General features: G+C 36.2%; 2 protein-coding genes across 2 annotated transcripts; one reads left to right on the forward strand and one right to left on the reverse strand.

The window, feature by feature from the left end:
• The first annotated feature begins 330 nt into the window (after nucleotides 1-330).
• LOC136780478 (uncharacterized) lies at nucleotides 331-4,606 on the forward strand. Its single transcript, XM_066738852.1, has 5 exons — nucleotides 331-477; nucleotides 1,552-1,982; nucleotides 2,099-2,506; nucleotides 2,611-3,036; nucleotides 4,159-4,606. Exons 1-5 carry the CDS (start codon nucleotides 331-333, stop codon nucleotides 4,604-4,606), a joined length of 1,860 nt encoding a protein of 619 aa, XP_066594949.1.
• A 1,046-nt stretch (nucleotides 4,607-5,652) lies between these two features.
• Cad74A (cadherin-74A) lies at nucleotides 5,653-18,313 on the reverse strand. The gene is made up of 14 exons (XM_066738747.1): nucleotides 18,209-18,313; nucleotides 13,833-14,136; nucleotides 13,098-13,369; nucleotides 12,860-13,024; nucleotides 12,216-12,654; nucleotides 11,879-12,120; nucleotides 11,282-11,803; nucleotides 10,844-11,196; nucleotides 10,552-10,766; nucleotides 9,910-10,469; nucleotides 9,493-9,801; nucleotides 9,111-9,405; nucleotides 7,391-9,035; nucleotides 5,653-6,901 (listed from the first exon to the last, which is right to left on the reverse strand). Exons 2-14 carry the CDS (start codon nucleotides 14,128-14,130, stop codon nucleotides 6,694-6,696), a joined length of 5,523 nt encoding a protein of 1,840 aa, XP_066594844.1. The 5' UTR covers nucleotides 14,131-14,136; nucleotides 18,209-18,313; the 3' UTR covers nucleotides 5,653-6,693.
• Between the last annotated feature and the right edge of the window lie 559 nt (nucleotides 18,314-18,872).

Below are 18,872 nucleotides of genomic sequence, written 5' to 3' on the forward strand. Positions count from 1 at the left end.
AGTACCAGCTAAAATTAAGAAAGCAGCTAGCTAGCTCAGTGACGAAAATCTCCTTCGAGCACGAGTCCTTTCTAAACGAACGAATCAATATTGGCATTGCATTTCTGCTTAAACCAAATAATCGTATAGTGATATTTTGTTAACGCGTGTATATATAGTAATATAATTAGTGCCTTTCTTAAGAGGATCACACACACACATACACCATTTGTTATGGAAATTACGGAACAGACAACGGTAAGCTGGTTAATTTATCGGTTTATTCAAGTATCCAAATATCGTCAATAAATAATCTTAAAGGAAACAAGCCAGCAGATTTCGCGGAAGGAAATGTTTGAAACTGGACGGAGATCTGCTATAAGTTCATCAGAGCTTGGATTATATTCTGATCGTACTGTTAGTTATCAAAGAAACAGATATAATCATATTATCAGAAAAACTGCAATTGGAGTGATGGTAATCGTAGCAATAGTTTTGGTAAGTCAATATGAAGTAATGCTTTCTTATATTTTAATTTTAATCTCACTACACTTGATTTTTCTTATAATAACTTCAGAAACCCGTCGCAATAACGAGAAGATCATTTCTAATTATAAATATGATAAAAAACATTAAAAAGTGATCCTATACAAATAACAAGAATCACGTAAATTTTTAAATATATATAGTTTAATTATACTTAACTAGCACACATCTTGAGAGAAGCCGAGCTAATTAATTCTTGATTAAGAAGGTGAACCACATTCGCTATTCTTGTTAATTCCGCTATCCAAGAGATGCCCCATATTCTACTGAGAAGGAATGCACAATATAAAGCCATCCTGGGAAATAAAAATTTATATAATAGTATTGCATTCTAGCATTATAATTAATGATGCATTACATGCACGATTTACTTTCGAAATAAGAACAATTTTCAGCGTTTATAAGTGTAGTAATAAAAAACAAAGTATTTCAGCAAGTTTTCTGGTTTATTTTCTCAACAGTTCACAGTTTATACTATAAAGTAAAAGTGATGAAGGTATGATTGATTAAATGCATGCAAGTAGATTAAAGAGGATATAAATATGTATCAGCAGACGAATCAGTCTACTGAGCGGTGTTAACACTGAAAAAATCTGCAACGATTACCGTGACGTACAATAAGCATAATTGCATCTTGCGCGTTTTCTCCGATTAATCTAAGAAGCTCTTCTGGAAAAAGATTACAATTTCTCCACAAATCTCAAAGTATCCCCTGCATGCATGGCTCGCCATGCGTCAAGCTGATTTCTGCATGCTTCACATATAGGGCGTTAACTGTGTTCTGACACGGACTAAAATTTACTTTGGATATCGAAACAAGGTTAACGATTTTTTAATTAATTTGATAATAGGTATATATCTCCATTTATGATTTTGAAATACAAGTCGGTTTACTTTCTTCGAAAGAAATCGGGATCTTCCTCCTTTACTTTCGTTACATTAAATAGTAAGGCTATAAAAAATTTCCTTTTGTACTGAGGTATAATAGCTTAATTCAATAAGAAACTTTTCTTATGTGATTTTCAGGTGGCAATATTCCTATATGACTTTACGTCAGCCACTTCAGCAAACAGTAAAATGAGCCAAGAAACAAAACACATTTATATTTTACAAAATGCATTGAAAAAGTCAAGCAACGGTCCGACGAAATTATTAAATTCTACAAGCTTTGCGGAAGCTCGCATAAACGGAAGTGGTAGTTCGATTTTTATGCAAGATCGATCAGATGATGAAAAGGAAACAGAATCAAGCTTATACATTAAACGCGAAGAGCGTGCAGAGGCACGTTCCGATACCATTTATCAAGAGCCCGAGACAAAGTCCCAAAATTTACATAATTTTAAGTTGCGGAAAAGAGTTCTTAAATCCATAGAAAATGTTAAAGATGAAGAGGAGGAAGTACCGGAAGGAAAGCAATTCCTTAATAATCATGCTATGGTATACAGGTTAAGGCAAAGGTAGAGATTTTAGATATTTTAGTCAAAATACCTAATATACTGTGCAAATAAAATATTATCAGTTAGCAACGTTAAAGAGTTGTACTTATAAAGGAATCATTTTATTGTTTTCTCAGGTACAAAAGGCCGGACTCCGAAGAGGACGCTGAAGATACCGAAGACGACCGTCCAACGCCTTTTCACTGGGAGTTTCAAACGCCCCATCCGACGTCCTTCAAGCGATACAAATATCCACAATTATCTCAATACCGATATCCGCATTCTTCCCGAAATATCCAAGACATCATAAAATATCTTACGCACAGCGTAGAGATGCCAAATAGAGGAATAAAATTCACTGGAGTCTACGTAAGCCCAAAGAAACACGATCTTTATCCAGAATTGGAAGAAATGATGTCAAACAGTGATAGGTCCGAAGAGGAGGAACAATCCCCTTATTCGATTGGTTTTGCCGGTGATCCATTTTACCAATACAAACCGCAACACCCCGCTGATGTGAATCTTTTAGCCACGTCAAATGTCAGGTATGCAAAATTAATAAGTGGAGCTTTTTTTATATTTGATAAATTTAAGATGATCATTCGGTTAAATCATATTTATTTCTGATTGATGAATCTCATTCTTACAGATTTTCCCCAACTGGCATCCACAGATACAATCCATATCATGATTCATTTTATAACCGACCGCCTATTCATCCAAATAACAAACCTTCAGCTTCGGAGACTTCATACGAAAGTCTGAATCCTTATGCAAGTCTTCAGAAGAAAAGGAAACCAAGACCTTTTAGCGTGATGCTTGACATATATCCAATAACCGATGTTGGTGAACCAACTAAGAGAGTTCCTAAACAAAAGCTTCCTGCTGCCCTAGAGGACTATGAATTAAGACGACCAATTTCTTTTAATAGGAATAACAAATACTACCATTCCTCAGCATCATCACCTCCGATCGTGTCTTTGCCGCATCAACAGCCTCTCACCGAAGAGGAAGAGAGACAGCAAATGATATTTCACTTAAATCTCTATCCCAGACGAAGAAATAAATTTACCAGGTAAGAAAATAGTAATCTTTAGCTTTTTTAAAGCGTAAATTTGAGTTTAAAAAACCTTTACGATATAATAACTTTTTGCTTGTTTTGACTGTATCCTAGACGAGAAAAACAGGATTGGAATAAACTGTCGTTATTAATTCAAGTTCAAACTTTATCGATCGCTCCTTCGTTTCAGCATTCAAATACCTATTAATTAATGAACTTTTTTATGTTATGTCGTTTATGGTAAAATACATTTGGCAAAGATTTGAAATCGACTAGGAATTTTGACTTATCAATTAGTTTGTTTCTTCTGCCGAAGAGAATGATTGTATGGGATTGCGTAAAAATGTTACTTTCTCGACTCAAACAATTTATCATTTTGCGATGAATTGCCTTCTGAAAGTTGCATCATAGGCAACTAATGTTAACGACAGGTCATTAAAGTAGAATATTCCGTGCGTTTCGGCTGTTACATCTCGAGAATAATTGTTAAGACTAGTAGCACTCTAGAGGAAAGAACTTTCACTCATATACTTATTTGCATCTTTTATGATTTATCTAAACTCCCCCTCCCTCTACTGCAAATATTAAAATACTATTTGAGTTACTCAAGCAGTAAACTCAAAGTAGATGGATTAAATCAATAAAAATTTAACAAGGTATTGGTTAAATCGTCAATTTGTAAAAAAAGAAATACTTTCCAGCATTATATTATATGTATTAAGTACAATTGAACAAAACACAACTGGTATCAATATTACAATTATACCAGATTAATTTGATTGATAAAATTATGTTATTAAGACATAGATTAGTATCCAGTGATGAATGAAAGAATGATATACGTTGAGAAGAGATGAATGTTACGTTTGAATCTTATGTCATATCTGAACAACATGTCAAAACAAATTGTAAGATTTAATTTCTCCATTTACTTTTGGAATAATAGCACCCGTCAATGTCAATGTAACTGAACTTTCACTGGCGAGCGAAAAAGTAAAAGTCAGGTCATGCTTTATGTCCCGATTTAGCAGATTAGAGAAAGACACGGTTCATTTACCATCCTTTAATTTCAATAATATTATGTCAGAAAAATGCTTTTAAATTCTGATGCTCTAAAACAAAATTTTCCAATTTCAGGAAGGATATCATACAGAAATCGGAAAATATGATGCCAGAAGAGCGCCAACAACTTATGGATAAAATCATGTCGCCGATTGACTCGATTGCAAAACACCTGAGAGACCAAGCAAACATAGAAGAGAGTAAACAGGATGAGCCAGAGACGAACACTGAAGCTCTTACTCGTTATCAAGAATCTCCTATTGACGAGAGAACAATTAAAACTGACACAAATAACTCTGAAGAAGCAATTGTACCGTTAAATCACAGACGCACCGACGAGGAATACAAACACGAGTCTCAAAAAATGACAACCGAAGAAAATTGTTTGGACTGTGACGAGCCCATAACAGCATCTAATGATTCCCAAATGAATATCAATGAAAAAACAAGTATCGATGCAAAAGACATCGACACCATCGAAGGCTTCGATAGATTCAGCGATAGTCTTCTAGCCACCGATTAGCTAATCGTTCACAAATGTATTTTACAGCGAAGCTAGGCAATATTGACACGTTAATTTTGAACCTTTTTCAGTATTTAACGATCAAATGTGTATAGTAGTAAAATGCTTTAACCAGTTTTACAACTTTCGCAAATGTTTACTTCTAATCCGAATGGTATAGTAGAAGAATAGTTTCCTTGTATCGGTATACCGGGTCTAAGATGAGCAGTTGGTGAATTTTGAAGTTTGGCGAGCCTTTAATTAGCGAGAGAAATTTTTTATTAGCGCGTTGTCAGTCTATTAGACGATCACAGCTCTAGAGTTCCTTGCCTTGACATTTCCGTCGAGGGCATTCGGAGTCTCTCGAGATCTTGCGTGTAATCCGAAGATTCGTTGGCTGCACGATTGCTTCATAGGCCACGAGGCTGCCGGCCGCTAAAGCGTTTCCCCTCTGACAGGCCTTATACGCTTCGAAGTTGTTGCTAATCTAAACCGAAAATCGCTCCAGCACCATCCTGTTGAGTTTCTGCGCGTTGACGCAGTATTGCTGAGAAAATAAACCGTATCCTGCACGACGATCAACCAGATGTAGCAATTATGCATCACCGACCGATTAATTAACACGTTATCACTTCATTATAACAATGTGCTACTGTATGATTATTATCTATCTTCTTATACACATATTATTATTTGAAACCATCATTAATTTATGGAAAGAATCATTTGCCACACCATTTCACCTTTAATTCACGTTACTCTCCCTTTATTAATTTTATGTACTTTGGTTAACAAATATTGAATTAATTGATTTCACTGCCAGGGTCATGCTTTAATAGAGTTAATGAAATAATTTATTTTTGTATAATTGGAAAGCTAGGAGGCAAGAAATAAATGGTATGATCATTTAGACTATTTAAATCGCATACGTGTAGGTGGGAAGACATTATAATGTTGAGCATTGAATATTATATTTTTATACGCTCACGATTTATTTAATTGACATTCAATATTTCTACAAATATATAATGAAATATACAAAATTTATTTTGTTTTTATTCCTTAAATATATTACAATAGAGTAGACGGTATCCAACGTCATTGTAAATTCTGTAAGTATAAAATGTGTACAACTTACAAACAAGGTAATATACAATATAATTCGTATGTACTTAAGAAGACGGAATAGACTTTAGAAAATTATATATTTTGGCACCCTTATTACAGCAACGCGCATTCAATTCATTAATCTCATAAAGCTGAGCTCTATATAGCACCATGGTCCTTTTCTGTATTATAGCATAGCATAAAAAACTGTTATCGCAAATATCAACAAAAAATATTTATAATATATTACAGTACCATTATTAAAGAATTTGTCGTGCTAATAACTATTGTTGTATTGCAAAAATACGAGTACCAGCTTAAAATCTAGTTCCCTCGTCTATAATGTATCCAATGGAGACGTCCATCTTTAATTAATAGTCAGCGTGTCCACGAGGAAGAAATGAACCATCCATAAGTAAAATATTATGGTGATACATGTAAACACTATGCCTCTCAAAGAATCTTCATTAATATTATTTGTAGTTTAACATAATCATAACATTTATATATCTTTTCTGTATTCTGTAAATGAATATCGGTTTGACCGTTTCATTCCAGTAAGTTGGATAATCTTCATCGCGATAATCTGTGAATTATAGAATCCTTACTAAATATATCAATCATTACTGGAGCTGCATTACAATTTATCTACGATCATAGATACGTCTCCAACAAATTGTAATCACCATAGTCTTATAAATAATCTCGAACTAGTTTATCAATGGCAATCTCAATCTTCTAAACGGAAGATGGGATCGTACAAATACATAATCGTAGATTTATCAATACGAACGGTTCCTTCGTTCACACTGATTCGACGGTATAAAAGGAAGGATCGACTTAAAGAATATCAATGCTTATGAACCTTGGACCTTGATAACGTAAAATGTTTCTGCATTTTACGCCCAAGAACCTTCGTTTAGTTCTAAGAACACAATGGTATCTAAGCTACCTTCGATGCTCACGATCCTTGACATTACTTTAATTAACTTTTAATAATTTTAGTGCCTCGATAATGTGCTAGGGTGGTAAAGCGTCGTGTCTGCTCCCCATTCGTAGGATCCTTCATGGGGCCCCAAGGATACCATGGTACCGGGACCGAGAGTAGTGTGGGAGGCAGTACTGATCATTCCCTGCCCAGAAGATACATAACTCAATGGAGGACGTGGCTGATCACGTAAACGAGCGTGCTTCACTTGCTTCTTATATCTGAAAATAATTATAGAAGAAAATGTATTCACGAAATTCATCATTCTCTTGCAATAACGTCTCTCGATTAATCCATAAATAACTTACGATATTCAACATTTCCCAAATTATCATTGAATGTTAATTTATAGAATCCGTGCGATACTGGTGCACCGTACAAAATGCTAATCGATAATATTTAGTTGAAACGTTTTGCAATCATGAATAAATCACTGAATATTATCATTGAACAAGCTATAAAACTTTGTATAAATTTAATTTTCTCAGAAATAAAAAAAGGCAGATAAAACGGAGATTTCTATAAAAACTGGTTCTCCAGACAGGTTTTTTGTTTCCTTACGAATGATAACTAGATTTACGAGCTGTTGATCTAATCTAACAGATTGAACAATCTAAATAATAATAATCTTTAGCTGCTAATGTCTTTTGCGAGGTAGGTTCTCAAAGGTGTCGATAATATGTCTTTCAACGATAATTAATTTGACTTACTTGGAATGCATGCAGCAAAGTGCGCAGCTGGAAGTTATTGCTGCTACACCCACCATGGCAGCTATCGCAAGAACCCACATTTGAGTCATCGAAGCATCGGCACGTGCCACTATTGCAGCGCAATGTTGAACTTTCTCTACGTGAAAAGCTTTGTAAACTTTCTTAAGCTCCTCATTCTTCGGATCTGTCAGCAATGATTTCATTTCATCAAGGTCGTAAACTTCCTTGCCGACCATTTGGAAACAAGAACTGGTGGAGGAAAAGTCTAAAGAGTTATCGTCTTTCGAATAAAACTGGGTGTCATAAACGTTGACACTGATTGGTAAGGACAAAGCAGATTGAACAGCTTTTTCAAAGTTCTCCAGAGTCTTCCTGACTTCTACTGGAGGTTTGGAAAAAACGAATTTCAGCATATCCCTGTCCCTCAGTAGAAATATCCTCAAAGTGGCATTTGTCTCTAAGCCAGAAATTGCAGAATTATTGGCTGTTATTGGTATTTCCAAGTACCCATCTGCATACCCTGCCATGGATCCAGTGGTTCTCAATTCACCAGTTTTCGGGTTTAATGAAAGCTGGGAAGGAATTTCTTGCTTAGACATGGATGGTTCGACTAATGAAACAAAAGACACATTTCCCATGATATAGTTGATGGGCAATGCATCCGAGTCAGCGTCGTAAGCCTCTAGGGTAATTAAACTGGTATCGATAGGTACATTCAATCGTACACCTAACGTAATATTTTCTTTACTAAATCTTGGTTTGTTATCATCAATATCCAGAACTGAAATTAAAAATTGTCTCTCCGAAGGATCTTGTCGATTATATGGTTTCGGAACTATATCGGGTTTCATCGGAGTGTACTTGAAACATTTTATGGTGAGTAAATGACGATCCAGCACTTCGCGATCCAATCTGGCAGCGGATTTAATGATTGCAGAGTTATTATCCAAACGTTCAACGGTGAATAATCCTGCCTCGTTTCCATATATGATTGCATAGTCTATTTTTCCATTCTCACTAATGTCTTCATCAATAGCCTCAATGATTCCCACTTTCGTACCAGCTGAAACTTCTTCAAAAACTCTTAATTCAATGGGAGGACTATCCAATCCTCTTTTAAAATGAGGCTTATGATCATCAATGTCATTTACAATTACTTGGAGAACCCTCGTGGCTTGCTGGGGTGGATTACCTAGATCCTGAGCAACCAAAATCAAAGTATAACTGTCTTTTGCTTCACGATCCAGTAGCTTTCTGGTGGTAATCAATCCTGTTTCACTGTTTATTCTAAACGCACTCGCATCCTTTCCAAAATTTCCATCTTCCAAGAATCTAAATGTTATCTTCCCATTGGGTAAGTTAGGATCGTCAGGGTCCGAAGCAACTACTTGAAAGACTGGACTGCCTATTGTTGAGTTTTCTGAGATATATGCCACTTCTTCGAGAGTTGGTCGAATAAATAATGGAACGCCATCGTTGCTAACCACATCTCCAATGTACAGAATTAATTCAACGTCGCTGTAGAGTACTGGGTCACCACTGTCCTGAGCTCTCACACGCATGTTGTACGGTTCGGTTCTTCCTTTTCCAGTTAGCGGACGAGCGGACAAAATTTCACCATTTGTATGATTGATCCTAAACAATCCTGCAAATAGAAACCTCACTTTGAAGACTAATCATATTTTTATAAAATTAAACCAAACTTATAGTTAATCCATACCATTAGCTTCTCCTTCATCGATGATATCAAAGTAGATCACTCCTCCCTTTCCTTCATCAGGGTCAGTAGCTGTCATATTGACCACACTGGTACCAGTTGGTGCATTTTCTGGAATAACAGCGGTGTACGATTCTTGTGGGAATGCTGGTGCGTTATCATTCACATCCAAAATATCGACAGTGACCAGTGCTCTAGTACTTCTTTGTTCAGCCCCACCTTGTGGCATGTCAGATGCCACAACGAAAAATCGTAGTACCGATTGTCTCTCTCTGTCCAGAGTGGTATTGGTAGCAATCTGTTCGTGAGAAGATACGTACTAGGTTATTAAAAGTAAACTAATCTTTTAATTCATTTTGTTTAGTAAAATCCATAAATTAATTACTTGTATATTTCCATTAATAGGATCGATCTCAAACAAATTAGCATTTTCTCCTGTCAACGAATATCGAACGTCGCCATATCCCCGCTTCATTTCTTGCTCCGTGGTTAAACTGTCCATATCGTTGGCCCTCACATTCAAAACAATTTTGGATGGTTTCGAGGATTCCATGACGGATATCTTGTAATCCTTCTTGTCGAAAATCGGTTCATTGTCATTCGTGTCTTGTACTTCAACAATCACGTTTGCCTCTGACATCCTGCGAGTAATCTCGTAGTCTCTAGCAAGTGCTCGTACTTTAAATCGAATGAACTGAAAAAATAATTCAAATGATATACTTCTTAGGATTCATTTTTGTTAAATTATTATAAATACAAAAAGAAATGAAATAGAAAATTTATTTCCTAGCTTAAACAATACCTTTTCATTCAAAGCTTCGTAATCCAATCGTTTACTGAGCACTACGTTTCCGCTTTGAACACCAACATTTACATATTCTTCTTCATTGTCCTCACGAACTAGTTCAAATCTCTGAACGGGATAACCAGTCATTGGTTCTTTCGCTGCTAGCATTATCAGAGTAGTTCCCAAGGGCTGCTCCTCAGGAATGGTAATTCGAATGGTCGGATTATTCGGGGACCAACCATAGTTCGTGAATGTTGGATTATCATCGCTATAGGCTTGAACGTAAATTGTCACTTCAGTTTGTGCAATTTGTTTTTCCTTGTCAACAACAGCGTTTAAATCTCGCACTTGAACTGTTAAAATAATAACTGCAGCCACTTGATAATCGAGTACCCGATTAACCGTTATCAAACCAGTTGTTGAATTAATTTTAAATGCCGATTTGAAGTCGTAGGATGCTGTGCTCTTTAGTGCTACACCAGTTTTGTCCACTGCCCTGATTGGCTCAATTATAGAATATTGTAGAGAAGCATCTGAATCAGTATCCTTTGCTGTCACTTTAAGTACAGCTTCACCTATGATTAAAAATAAAAGGGTATAGAATGTAATAGAAATGAATTATTTTTCATTACGTGAAATATTATCACGTTTCCTTACCAATATTGGCTCTTTCCGATACATAAACCAAGTGAGTAGAGTCCTCGAATACCGGGGGTTTATTATTAACGTCAATAATATTCACCGTGACAGTGGTACTTGCAGTTTCCCTAACTGGTGTTCCAGAATCTACTGCATAAACGATAACTTCGTATTTCTCATCTCCAGAGTCCAAATCTAAACGAGCATCTGGTGAAACTGTGATCACTCCGGAACTGTTTAAGTTCAGAACATTTAGAATTATTTATGACTATTATAGCGTTTTATTTTATATTTAAAAAATATTAATTACCTTGAATTTATGACAAAATTATCTTTGGCACCAGAGGCAATGTGATATTGGAGCAAATTATCTCTTCCATCAGGGTCATTAGCAATAACTCTTATTACTTCCGTTCCAGGAGCAGCATTTTCCAGGAGCCTCGCTCTGTAACTACTTGGTCCGGGTGTGCTCGATTTATAATTTCCTCGGAAAATTGGCTTTTGATTTCCCGGCACCCCAACTCGTACCGAAAGTCTTGCCTCCGAGTACAAAGGTGGCTTTCCTGCGTCCGTAGCACGAATAGTCAATTCGTAAATTCCCCTTTCCGTGTCGCCTGATCTCGTTGGCTTTAGCATCGTCACCTCGCCAGTTTCTTCGTTTACCTGCAAAGCCGTTTTCCATTTCAATTCAAAATACGTATAATTTGAATGTTTATTCTCTTTTTACCAAATATGTAAATTTAGCTACCTTGAATACGTTATCAGTCATACTATTATGGTGACTTATGGAATAAGTCACTTTTCCATTTCCTTGCATTGGGCCATCGATATCCGTAGCTCTGACAAACATTTGAGGATCGAAACTAGTCGCACCTTCTCGAACTGTTCTTGCGTATTCACTTTGCTCAAAAATTGGCTCATTGTCATTCACGTCTTCGAGTTCTATCAGAATGTTGACCGCAGTAACTCTACCTCCGCCATCCTTAGCCTCCATAGTAAGGGAATACGATTTCTGCACCTCGTAATCTAAGCTCTTCGCTACTGATACTCCGCCGTCCTTGAAATCAGTTTGAAATTTATCTGTTCCAAAACCACGCAAAGTGTAGCTTAACTCTCCGAAAGCTCCACTATCGTAATCGACCGCGAAAACTTCGAACCGAGCTCCCGGTTTGGCATCCTCGCGAATAAACAGCTTGTAAACTGATTGTGTGAATTCTGGACTATGATCATTAGCGTCCAATAATTTCACATGCACTCGAGATTTAGCTACCTGTGAAATATAATAATTTAAATATTCATCCCTATGATAAAAAATTATTACAATTATAAATAATTTTCAACCAACTATTCGGCTGTCAACAATGGCGACAACTTCAAACTCCAAGTCTCTCTTGGCTGGATCGTCCACGTCATAATCTAAAACGTCAACGTCTTTTGCTCTAATAACTACAGGCACCCTTCCTTGAGCCTCTACAGGGCTTACGGAGAAAGCTCGACTTATTCCTGGGTATTCACGAACATCCCTCAAAGCCAGTTTGTATTTCGCGTTATCACCCACGTCACCATCGCTAACGATCATATTTAGACCTTAGGAAAATAAAATAAAAATATCGATGGTTAAAGAATTAAAATTCACGTCATATATTATAAATGAATAAAAGCTTACAAGTTGGAATATTTACCTGGTAGTGGTGTATCAGGTTGAATATCTTCAGAAATTTTTATATCAAATCGTTCCTGATTGAATACAGGGATAAGATCATCCACATCTGTAACTACGATTGTTACTATTGAGATCGCAGTATCAGCCGGTATTTCATTGTTGATCAACTCAGTGGCTTTGACTTGGAACGAGTAAATTCCGCCATTCTGAAGAATCCTGGGGTTCTCTCGATCGAGAGAAACGTTCGTCGTCACGAGCTTTCCCAGTGTGACGTCACCATTGCGAAAAGTTTCCAATGTGAAGTGGTCGTAGTCCTCGTTTTCCAAGGTCAGTAGCAATGACCTTGACTGACCGGTATCACCGTCACGAGCTCTAATCGTCAGGACCGTGTGACTAGCTGCAGTGTTTTCTGGTAAAGCTGCACTGAACGGTGCATTAAGAAAAACGGGTGGCTGGTCCTGTCAGAGAACACGACCATTATAAAAATTTGCCTTTCTTATCTCTATAGAAATAAAAGACTAGAATAACGAAATAGTCTAGTTCTTGCAGTGAATAAGCTAACCATGAACATATTAAACCAGTAGATGCCTTATAGAACTTCCTGATATGATAGAAAAGCCTTAAAAATTAATATTCCCTCTAATGCGGTAGCATTCATGTTACCTGAACGTCAAGAACATCGACAGCGACTGTTGCCCTAGCTTGCAATCGCTTGGACGGTCCACTGGCACCGTCAGTTGCCAGGAGATTTATTAAATACGAATTTCTCCTTTCATAGTCCAATGATTTGATCAGAGTAATTTGAACGTCATACTTTCCTTCCGTCACCTAATCAAAGTAAGAATTGAGTAAGAGTACAAATTTACGAGGTAAATTGAGTGAAATTTCTTAAATGAAATACCTTTTCGGTGGTGACGTTGAATACTTCACAAACATCGTCATCTCTGGATGTTGGGACGCATTGTACATTAACATCTGCATTGACTCCACCGTCGCGATCAGTGACCGTGATCGTTCCAGTAGGAAGTAACAGCCCACCTACTTGTGCACTCTCCGGCACTCTTGCTGCATAAGGTCGACCATGATACACCGGACGATTATCGTTCTCATCGAGAACCGCTATCTCACGACGAAGGGACACTGTGTTCGGTTCTGACCCTGCGACACCTTCATCTGAAATTTTCATCTTATTACAGTACATCAAATATACCAACAAACATCAATTACGAGCAAAATATTTATATAGGTACACACAAATGTATTTTTAGAAGCTTGAATCTTCCCATGCCCCATGAGACAGATTAATTAAAGATCTATTTAGATTTATCGCCAATACTTATTTGTGTACAGCATAAACTTGAAGAAGATCTTGTACCAGTTTGCCATGAATGTTCCGTACATCATTCATGACCGCATTCAAGTTTCCCAGTTGAGAGTAGAATTACATCTAGTACCGTAGCACAGTTAAAAAGAAGTATTCTTTTCCGTTATAATACTGAGTGCTCGACCAGTAAGTCTCATATTCAACATTTCTTTTATTAACATTCTTACCAATAATTAAAAATCTATTTTTAAGATGATAATTCCATAAATTTGTAAAGAGATGTAAAATTTATAAAAGAAAAATCTTGTTTACCCGTTATATTGATGATTACTTCAATCAAGTCTTGTTCCTCCCTGTCCAAGGGTTTTCTAAGAATTACAACACCGGTCTCTCTGTCAACGGTGAAGTACTCTCCACTAATGGAGTAATGAAGTTTGGAGCCTTCAGGATCCTCTCCCTTCAGTGTGTAGACTGGTGCACCAGGTGGCGTCCCTTCGGAAACGGCCAACCTGGCCATGTCTCCTCCTTGCACAAAGTGTGGTGCCCTGTTGATCACTTGACCCCATGACGTTGTCCATGTAGTCAACAAGAGAAATAGTATAGGCCACATCGTCACCTAAAGTATTTAAATTCAGATTCAAATAACTTTCAGAAAACTTTAATAAGTTATTTATTCTTAAATGTGTGCTCTTGGGCTATCACATTTTATATAAGAGTTGATTTCAGAAGAAATTCAAGTATTCCTTAAGCTATTTTAAAGAAAAGGAAACTGACGAAACCTATTTTCCTTTGATTCATTACTTTCCATGTCGTTACAGCAGGATGAGTATTACGTGAAGTAGTATTATAATTGAAAAAAGGTAGGTACGTTTTCTGTTGCGTGACAAAGAACTTCTTCCTACTGTGCAGTCTGCCGAGAATCCGTTCACTTCCGGCCGACGAGACTGCGTGCATTTGAATGAAGAAGATGGAACAGAGTGTGATGAGTAAGTATAAGGAATTGCTTCTGTATAGTAAATCTATGCTTTCATAATTAGTTTCTGGCAAGTTCCTCTTCTTTATTTTTTATCACATATAAAATTTAACCTATTATTAGATATAAGTAACAACAAACAAATTAAAAAGCACAGCTTGAGCGAAAAAATGAGAATTTTTACAATTTTGATGATTACAACTACAGACTGTGGAACAGAAATCTCAAGTGTTCTGTGCGAGAATTTATTCTCTTCAGCTTTCACGTATATGCAATCTAGTAACCCAATGTTTTGCAGGGATGAAAAATGTTTGAGGTTAACCGCAACTGGTACCAATACAGAAACTATATTTGGTACTTAAATGAGCCATATTATGTACGTGTGGCAAATAAAACCTGTTACGAATCATATTCCATTTCTGGTTTCTGTGAAAATATTTGAAATTCACAAATTGGACGATTTAATATATTTTTCGGACGGTAAATCGAAAATTGTATCCGTAGTGGAGAAAATTATAGAACGCCGGCTTCACACGGGAGATTGCGAAGCAAAACACGGAAAGATTTCTTGCAGCATAAGTTGATGACGTTTCATAGTGATCTGCGTGGTAGCTTTCTAGTGAGAGGGCCTTCGAACGCAGTTGAGGAAATACGTTGCACAATTCCATTGTGGGGGATTAATATAAAATACGCTTATTGTTAGCAGAGACTGCATCTATCTAATATATGCAAAAGCCATTCAAAATTTAACAGGTCTAATATGCCAATAGTCTATCAAGTACTTGATTTCCTCCATAAAGTTTAAAACAAAATAAAATCAAGAGGAAACGATACCAAAAGTCATTGACGTTGAACCGTACAACGACTAAAAAGAGTTTCATTCTCATAAATATATTTAAATATATTTTACATTGTTGTTGTTTATTGGAAAAGGTTGATTATAATTATAACCTACTGTTTAAAAGTTCATTAAATGCGTTGAAAGTTATTTTAATGAGTGAAAATAAATTCTATTTCAAGTATCAATGTGACACATTTCCGCGTTCTAAAGACTTTTATCTTGAATAATTGCGGCTAAAACTGCAATGAAAAATGTCAATTGCAACTCTTCCCTATATTAAAAATCATTGAAGCAATTATAGTTTGTACAGTTGAGTGCAGTGAATGTTTCCCCTAGAAGTACCCCTACCTACACTGCTTTTGTAACCTTCTGTTTTTGCTAGACACATATACTCAAATAATTAACATATTTTTTAAATAAAATGTTTAATTTTTATTAAATAAAAGTATCAAAATATGTGTGTATAACAAATATGGAAAGGAAAACTGATGGCTATATGAAAATGGTGGGGGCATTTGTATGGGAAACATTCGCTGCGCCCGACTGTACATATCACACTGTTTATAATTAGGCCTTATTACACAAACAAAATTAATGATCTGAGTTTCTACAGGTAATCTTTAGAAATTGCTTACGTATAATAACAGTATCTAAAAAATAGTTACATCTTTTTCATCGTAATTATATAACCAGGATTGTAAATAGTTTTTAAATTATACAATAGAAAAATAATGAATTATTAAATTACTACATTAATTATATTTTTGATAAAAACTAAAGAATAATAATATGTTATACAAAATATTTCCCAAGTAAGGCCTCAGTCTGTTTAATATTAAATTGTAGAAAGAAATTAGGAAAAGTAAACGCCTGGCTAAAAGCAATTATGAATTATCGTAAAAACGCGTGCCTACGCTCTTAATGAAAATAATAATACAAAGCAAGCATTACTGAGTATATAATTAAATATATTTTCTTTTAGATTTATTTAGTACAAAAATGTGCAAGACATGAGAATAAAAAAAAGTTAAAAATAATAAACAGAACAAAAGGTAATAAGCACGTATAGTCGCAGACTACTAGATAAATCGTAGATAAACTATCCATTACGTTAAACGAAGACGATTTTAGTCATAAAATAATATCAGGAAATTAAATGATGAATTGAAGCGATGGCAATCAGATAGGTCTGGCTATTAATGCATTCTTGCATTGAAATACATTTCAAAAAACCAATCAAATAGAATATTCAAATCTTTTGGACAACCAATGTACCTATTTTAGCTGATGACCAATCCTAGACCTTTATGCGAAACGAAATTCCGTTAAGCGTGCGTGCTTTATCTGAAAGTGACATTAGTCCGTTTACTCAATTATAAATAAAATAAAATTCAGCTGATACTAATAAAGATTGTTGGAATAAAAGGAACATGAGAAGTCAATTCCTTTACTCATCTCTTTTTCCAATAGAAAAATATTTCTTCAATGACGACTGATAATCGAGTAAAAACGTTTAATAAAAGATACAGTATATGTTAGAATACAGATACAACATTTCAAGGAGAACGTAGTTAATATAGTAAGACTATATAATAAAAAATTCTCAAAATATCACACAGGATTACAAATTCGTCTTTGCTTTCAAAGATACACCTACGAATAACTGTTTCGTAGCGGAGGGTGTCCTAGACTCGTTAATCGAAACAAGTGAAAGAGTAAAGGAGATAGCGAAAAAAAACCGTTAGGATCGTTCTTTCTTGCCCCTCCGTTACGTTACGCACTTGGCATCCTGACACTGCATGACCAGGTAATGCTAAGATGAATGGCTAAGAAAGAGGCCATCTTACCGTACATTATCCTGAAACCTCTTCCTCCTATAACCATTATCCCTTTAAGTTTTAACCATTCATAAAATAGTATTATGTTGAAAAAAAAAACTAAGAATACACTTATACAGTCATATTTTCCAAATTATGCTTTCCATTCACGTATACAGGATGAGTTTCATTTCAGAAGTTAACCCTGCATGAAAAATCAGAAGCCACTCAATATCAGTCACCTTTTCCTGTTTTACGAACTTGACACCAGTTATCCGACACCCAGAACTTAACTTTGCCGTTAAACTGGTTTCCCTTAAATTTTACAAAAGGAATGCTACATACCAAGGGTCATGGAAAGATATAAATTTTTCCTGAGATTGATTTAAGCTTTGACTGAAGGAATCTGTAAATCGAGATAACTTAGTTTTATTAGAAATACTTAATCCACGTAGATTTACGTTCCATGTGACGTAATTCGATCAGGATATCCTGATAACACCTGACCTAAATTTTCATCAGCAAGAAGCCTTGCACATATTGTCGTTGACATTTTTCGAGTGGTCCAAAGTGGCACACGCTCCACTCCAAACTCTTCAAGACTCTCGTGTATTACGAAGACCAGATACGTGGGCGTCGTAACGAAAAAATTACTTACAGGTAATCGAATTGGTGGCATTCCAAGACAAACTTACCCTATACGAATCTTGATCGACAGATCGACTTTCATTTATCGTTAAACACGTACACTCACAAACATTGATTCATTTCACTGACAAATATGAAACACATATACTTCAGGAAGAAATGAAGAGAAAACGAGTTAAATAAATAGAAATTGGTCATTTTCAAGAACACATTGATGCATAAAACATAGCTGAGCAAAAATAGTGTAGATTTGATGGAGCACTAGAGGTGAAGGATTGGAGTGGAGCCCGGTAACTTTGGAGCGCACATGGTTGAGGTTGAAGCGTGGACGAAGAAATGTCGCAACACACACGTTGGGCTCCAATATGGAGGACAGCAAGTTTTTTGAGAGTGGTCTGGCGTTTCGTACCTCATAAACCGTTCGAAGATCCGTTTGCAGAAGAGTGAGACTGTTCACCTCATCGTCAAGAGAGCCACGTGGTTTTAATTTCCTTTGCTAAGAGATTGTTCGTAGGAGATATTGTAGTCATGCGAAGGATCCGCATGACTCAGAGGACGATTTCAAGTTGATGTCTGTTGTTGGCTCTTCTCTCGGTTTCATGAGTCCTCGACGTTTCGAAAAAGAACCGGTGTCTGCCAGCCAATGGACAGGCCTACACTGCATCCTAAGGAGGTATGCGGCCTCCGCAGTCCGCTTCGCTATGGGAGTGGAAGGAACGGAGAGAGAAAAAGAGAGGGAGATAGAGAGAGTGTGTGAGTGAGTGAGAGAGATAGAGAGAAAGAGAAAGAAAAGCGCAGCAGAATAAGGAGAGTCTATAGTCCGTGCCTGGTAACTACCTTCTGCTTGCTTGCCTGCAGGCACCTCTCTACCTACCTGAACCACCAATTTTTACCAACTCACCACCAGGTGACGACTCTTGAACCTCCATCTCCCCCCTTTACCAAATCATATTTTTCTACCCTTCATGTTCTTTCCCTTTTTGCATTTCAGCCTCACACTCTTCAAGTCCCTCCATACTGTTTATTTTTTCTCATTAAGTAAATATTTAGTGGAGGATGTGCTTGTAAAAAGA

This window comes from Prorops nasuta, unplaced genomic scaffold, assembly GCF_024137725.1.
Source record: "Prorops nasuta isolate Cenicafe-Biocafe unplaced genomic scaffold, Cenicafe_Pnas_1.2 PNAS00019, whole genome shotgun sequence".
NCBI classification, from domain to species: Eukaryota; Metazoa; Arthropoda; class Insecta; order Hymenoptera; family Bethylidae; genus Prorops; species Prorops nasuta.

Coding starts and splice junctions, on each gene's coding strand:
- LOC136780478 (XM_066738852.1), top strand. CDS start 331: ATGTTTGAAACTGGACGGAGATCTGCTATAAGTTCATCAGAGCTTGGA. Junction 478..1,551: donor TAATCGTAGCAATAGTTTTG/GTAAGTCAATAT, acceptor TGTGATTTTCAG/GTGGCAATATTCCTATATGA. Junction 3,037..4,158: donor CGAAGAAATAAATTTACCAG/GTAAGAAAATAG, acceptor TTCCAATTTCAG/GAAGGATATCATACAGAAAT.
- Cad74A (XM_066738747.1), bottom strand. CDS start 14,130: ATGTGGCCTATACTATTTCTCTTGTTGACTACATGGACAACGTCATGG. Junction 12,655..12,859: donor TCGATGTTCTTGACGTTCAG/GTAACATGAATG, acceptor GTTCTCTGACAG/GACCAGCCACCCGTTTTTCT. Junction 9,036..9,110: donor CGATGAAGGAGAAGCTAATG/GTATGGATTAAC, acceptor TTCTATTTGCAG/GATTGTTTAGGATCAATCAT.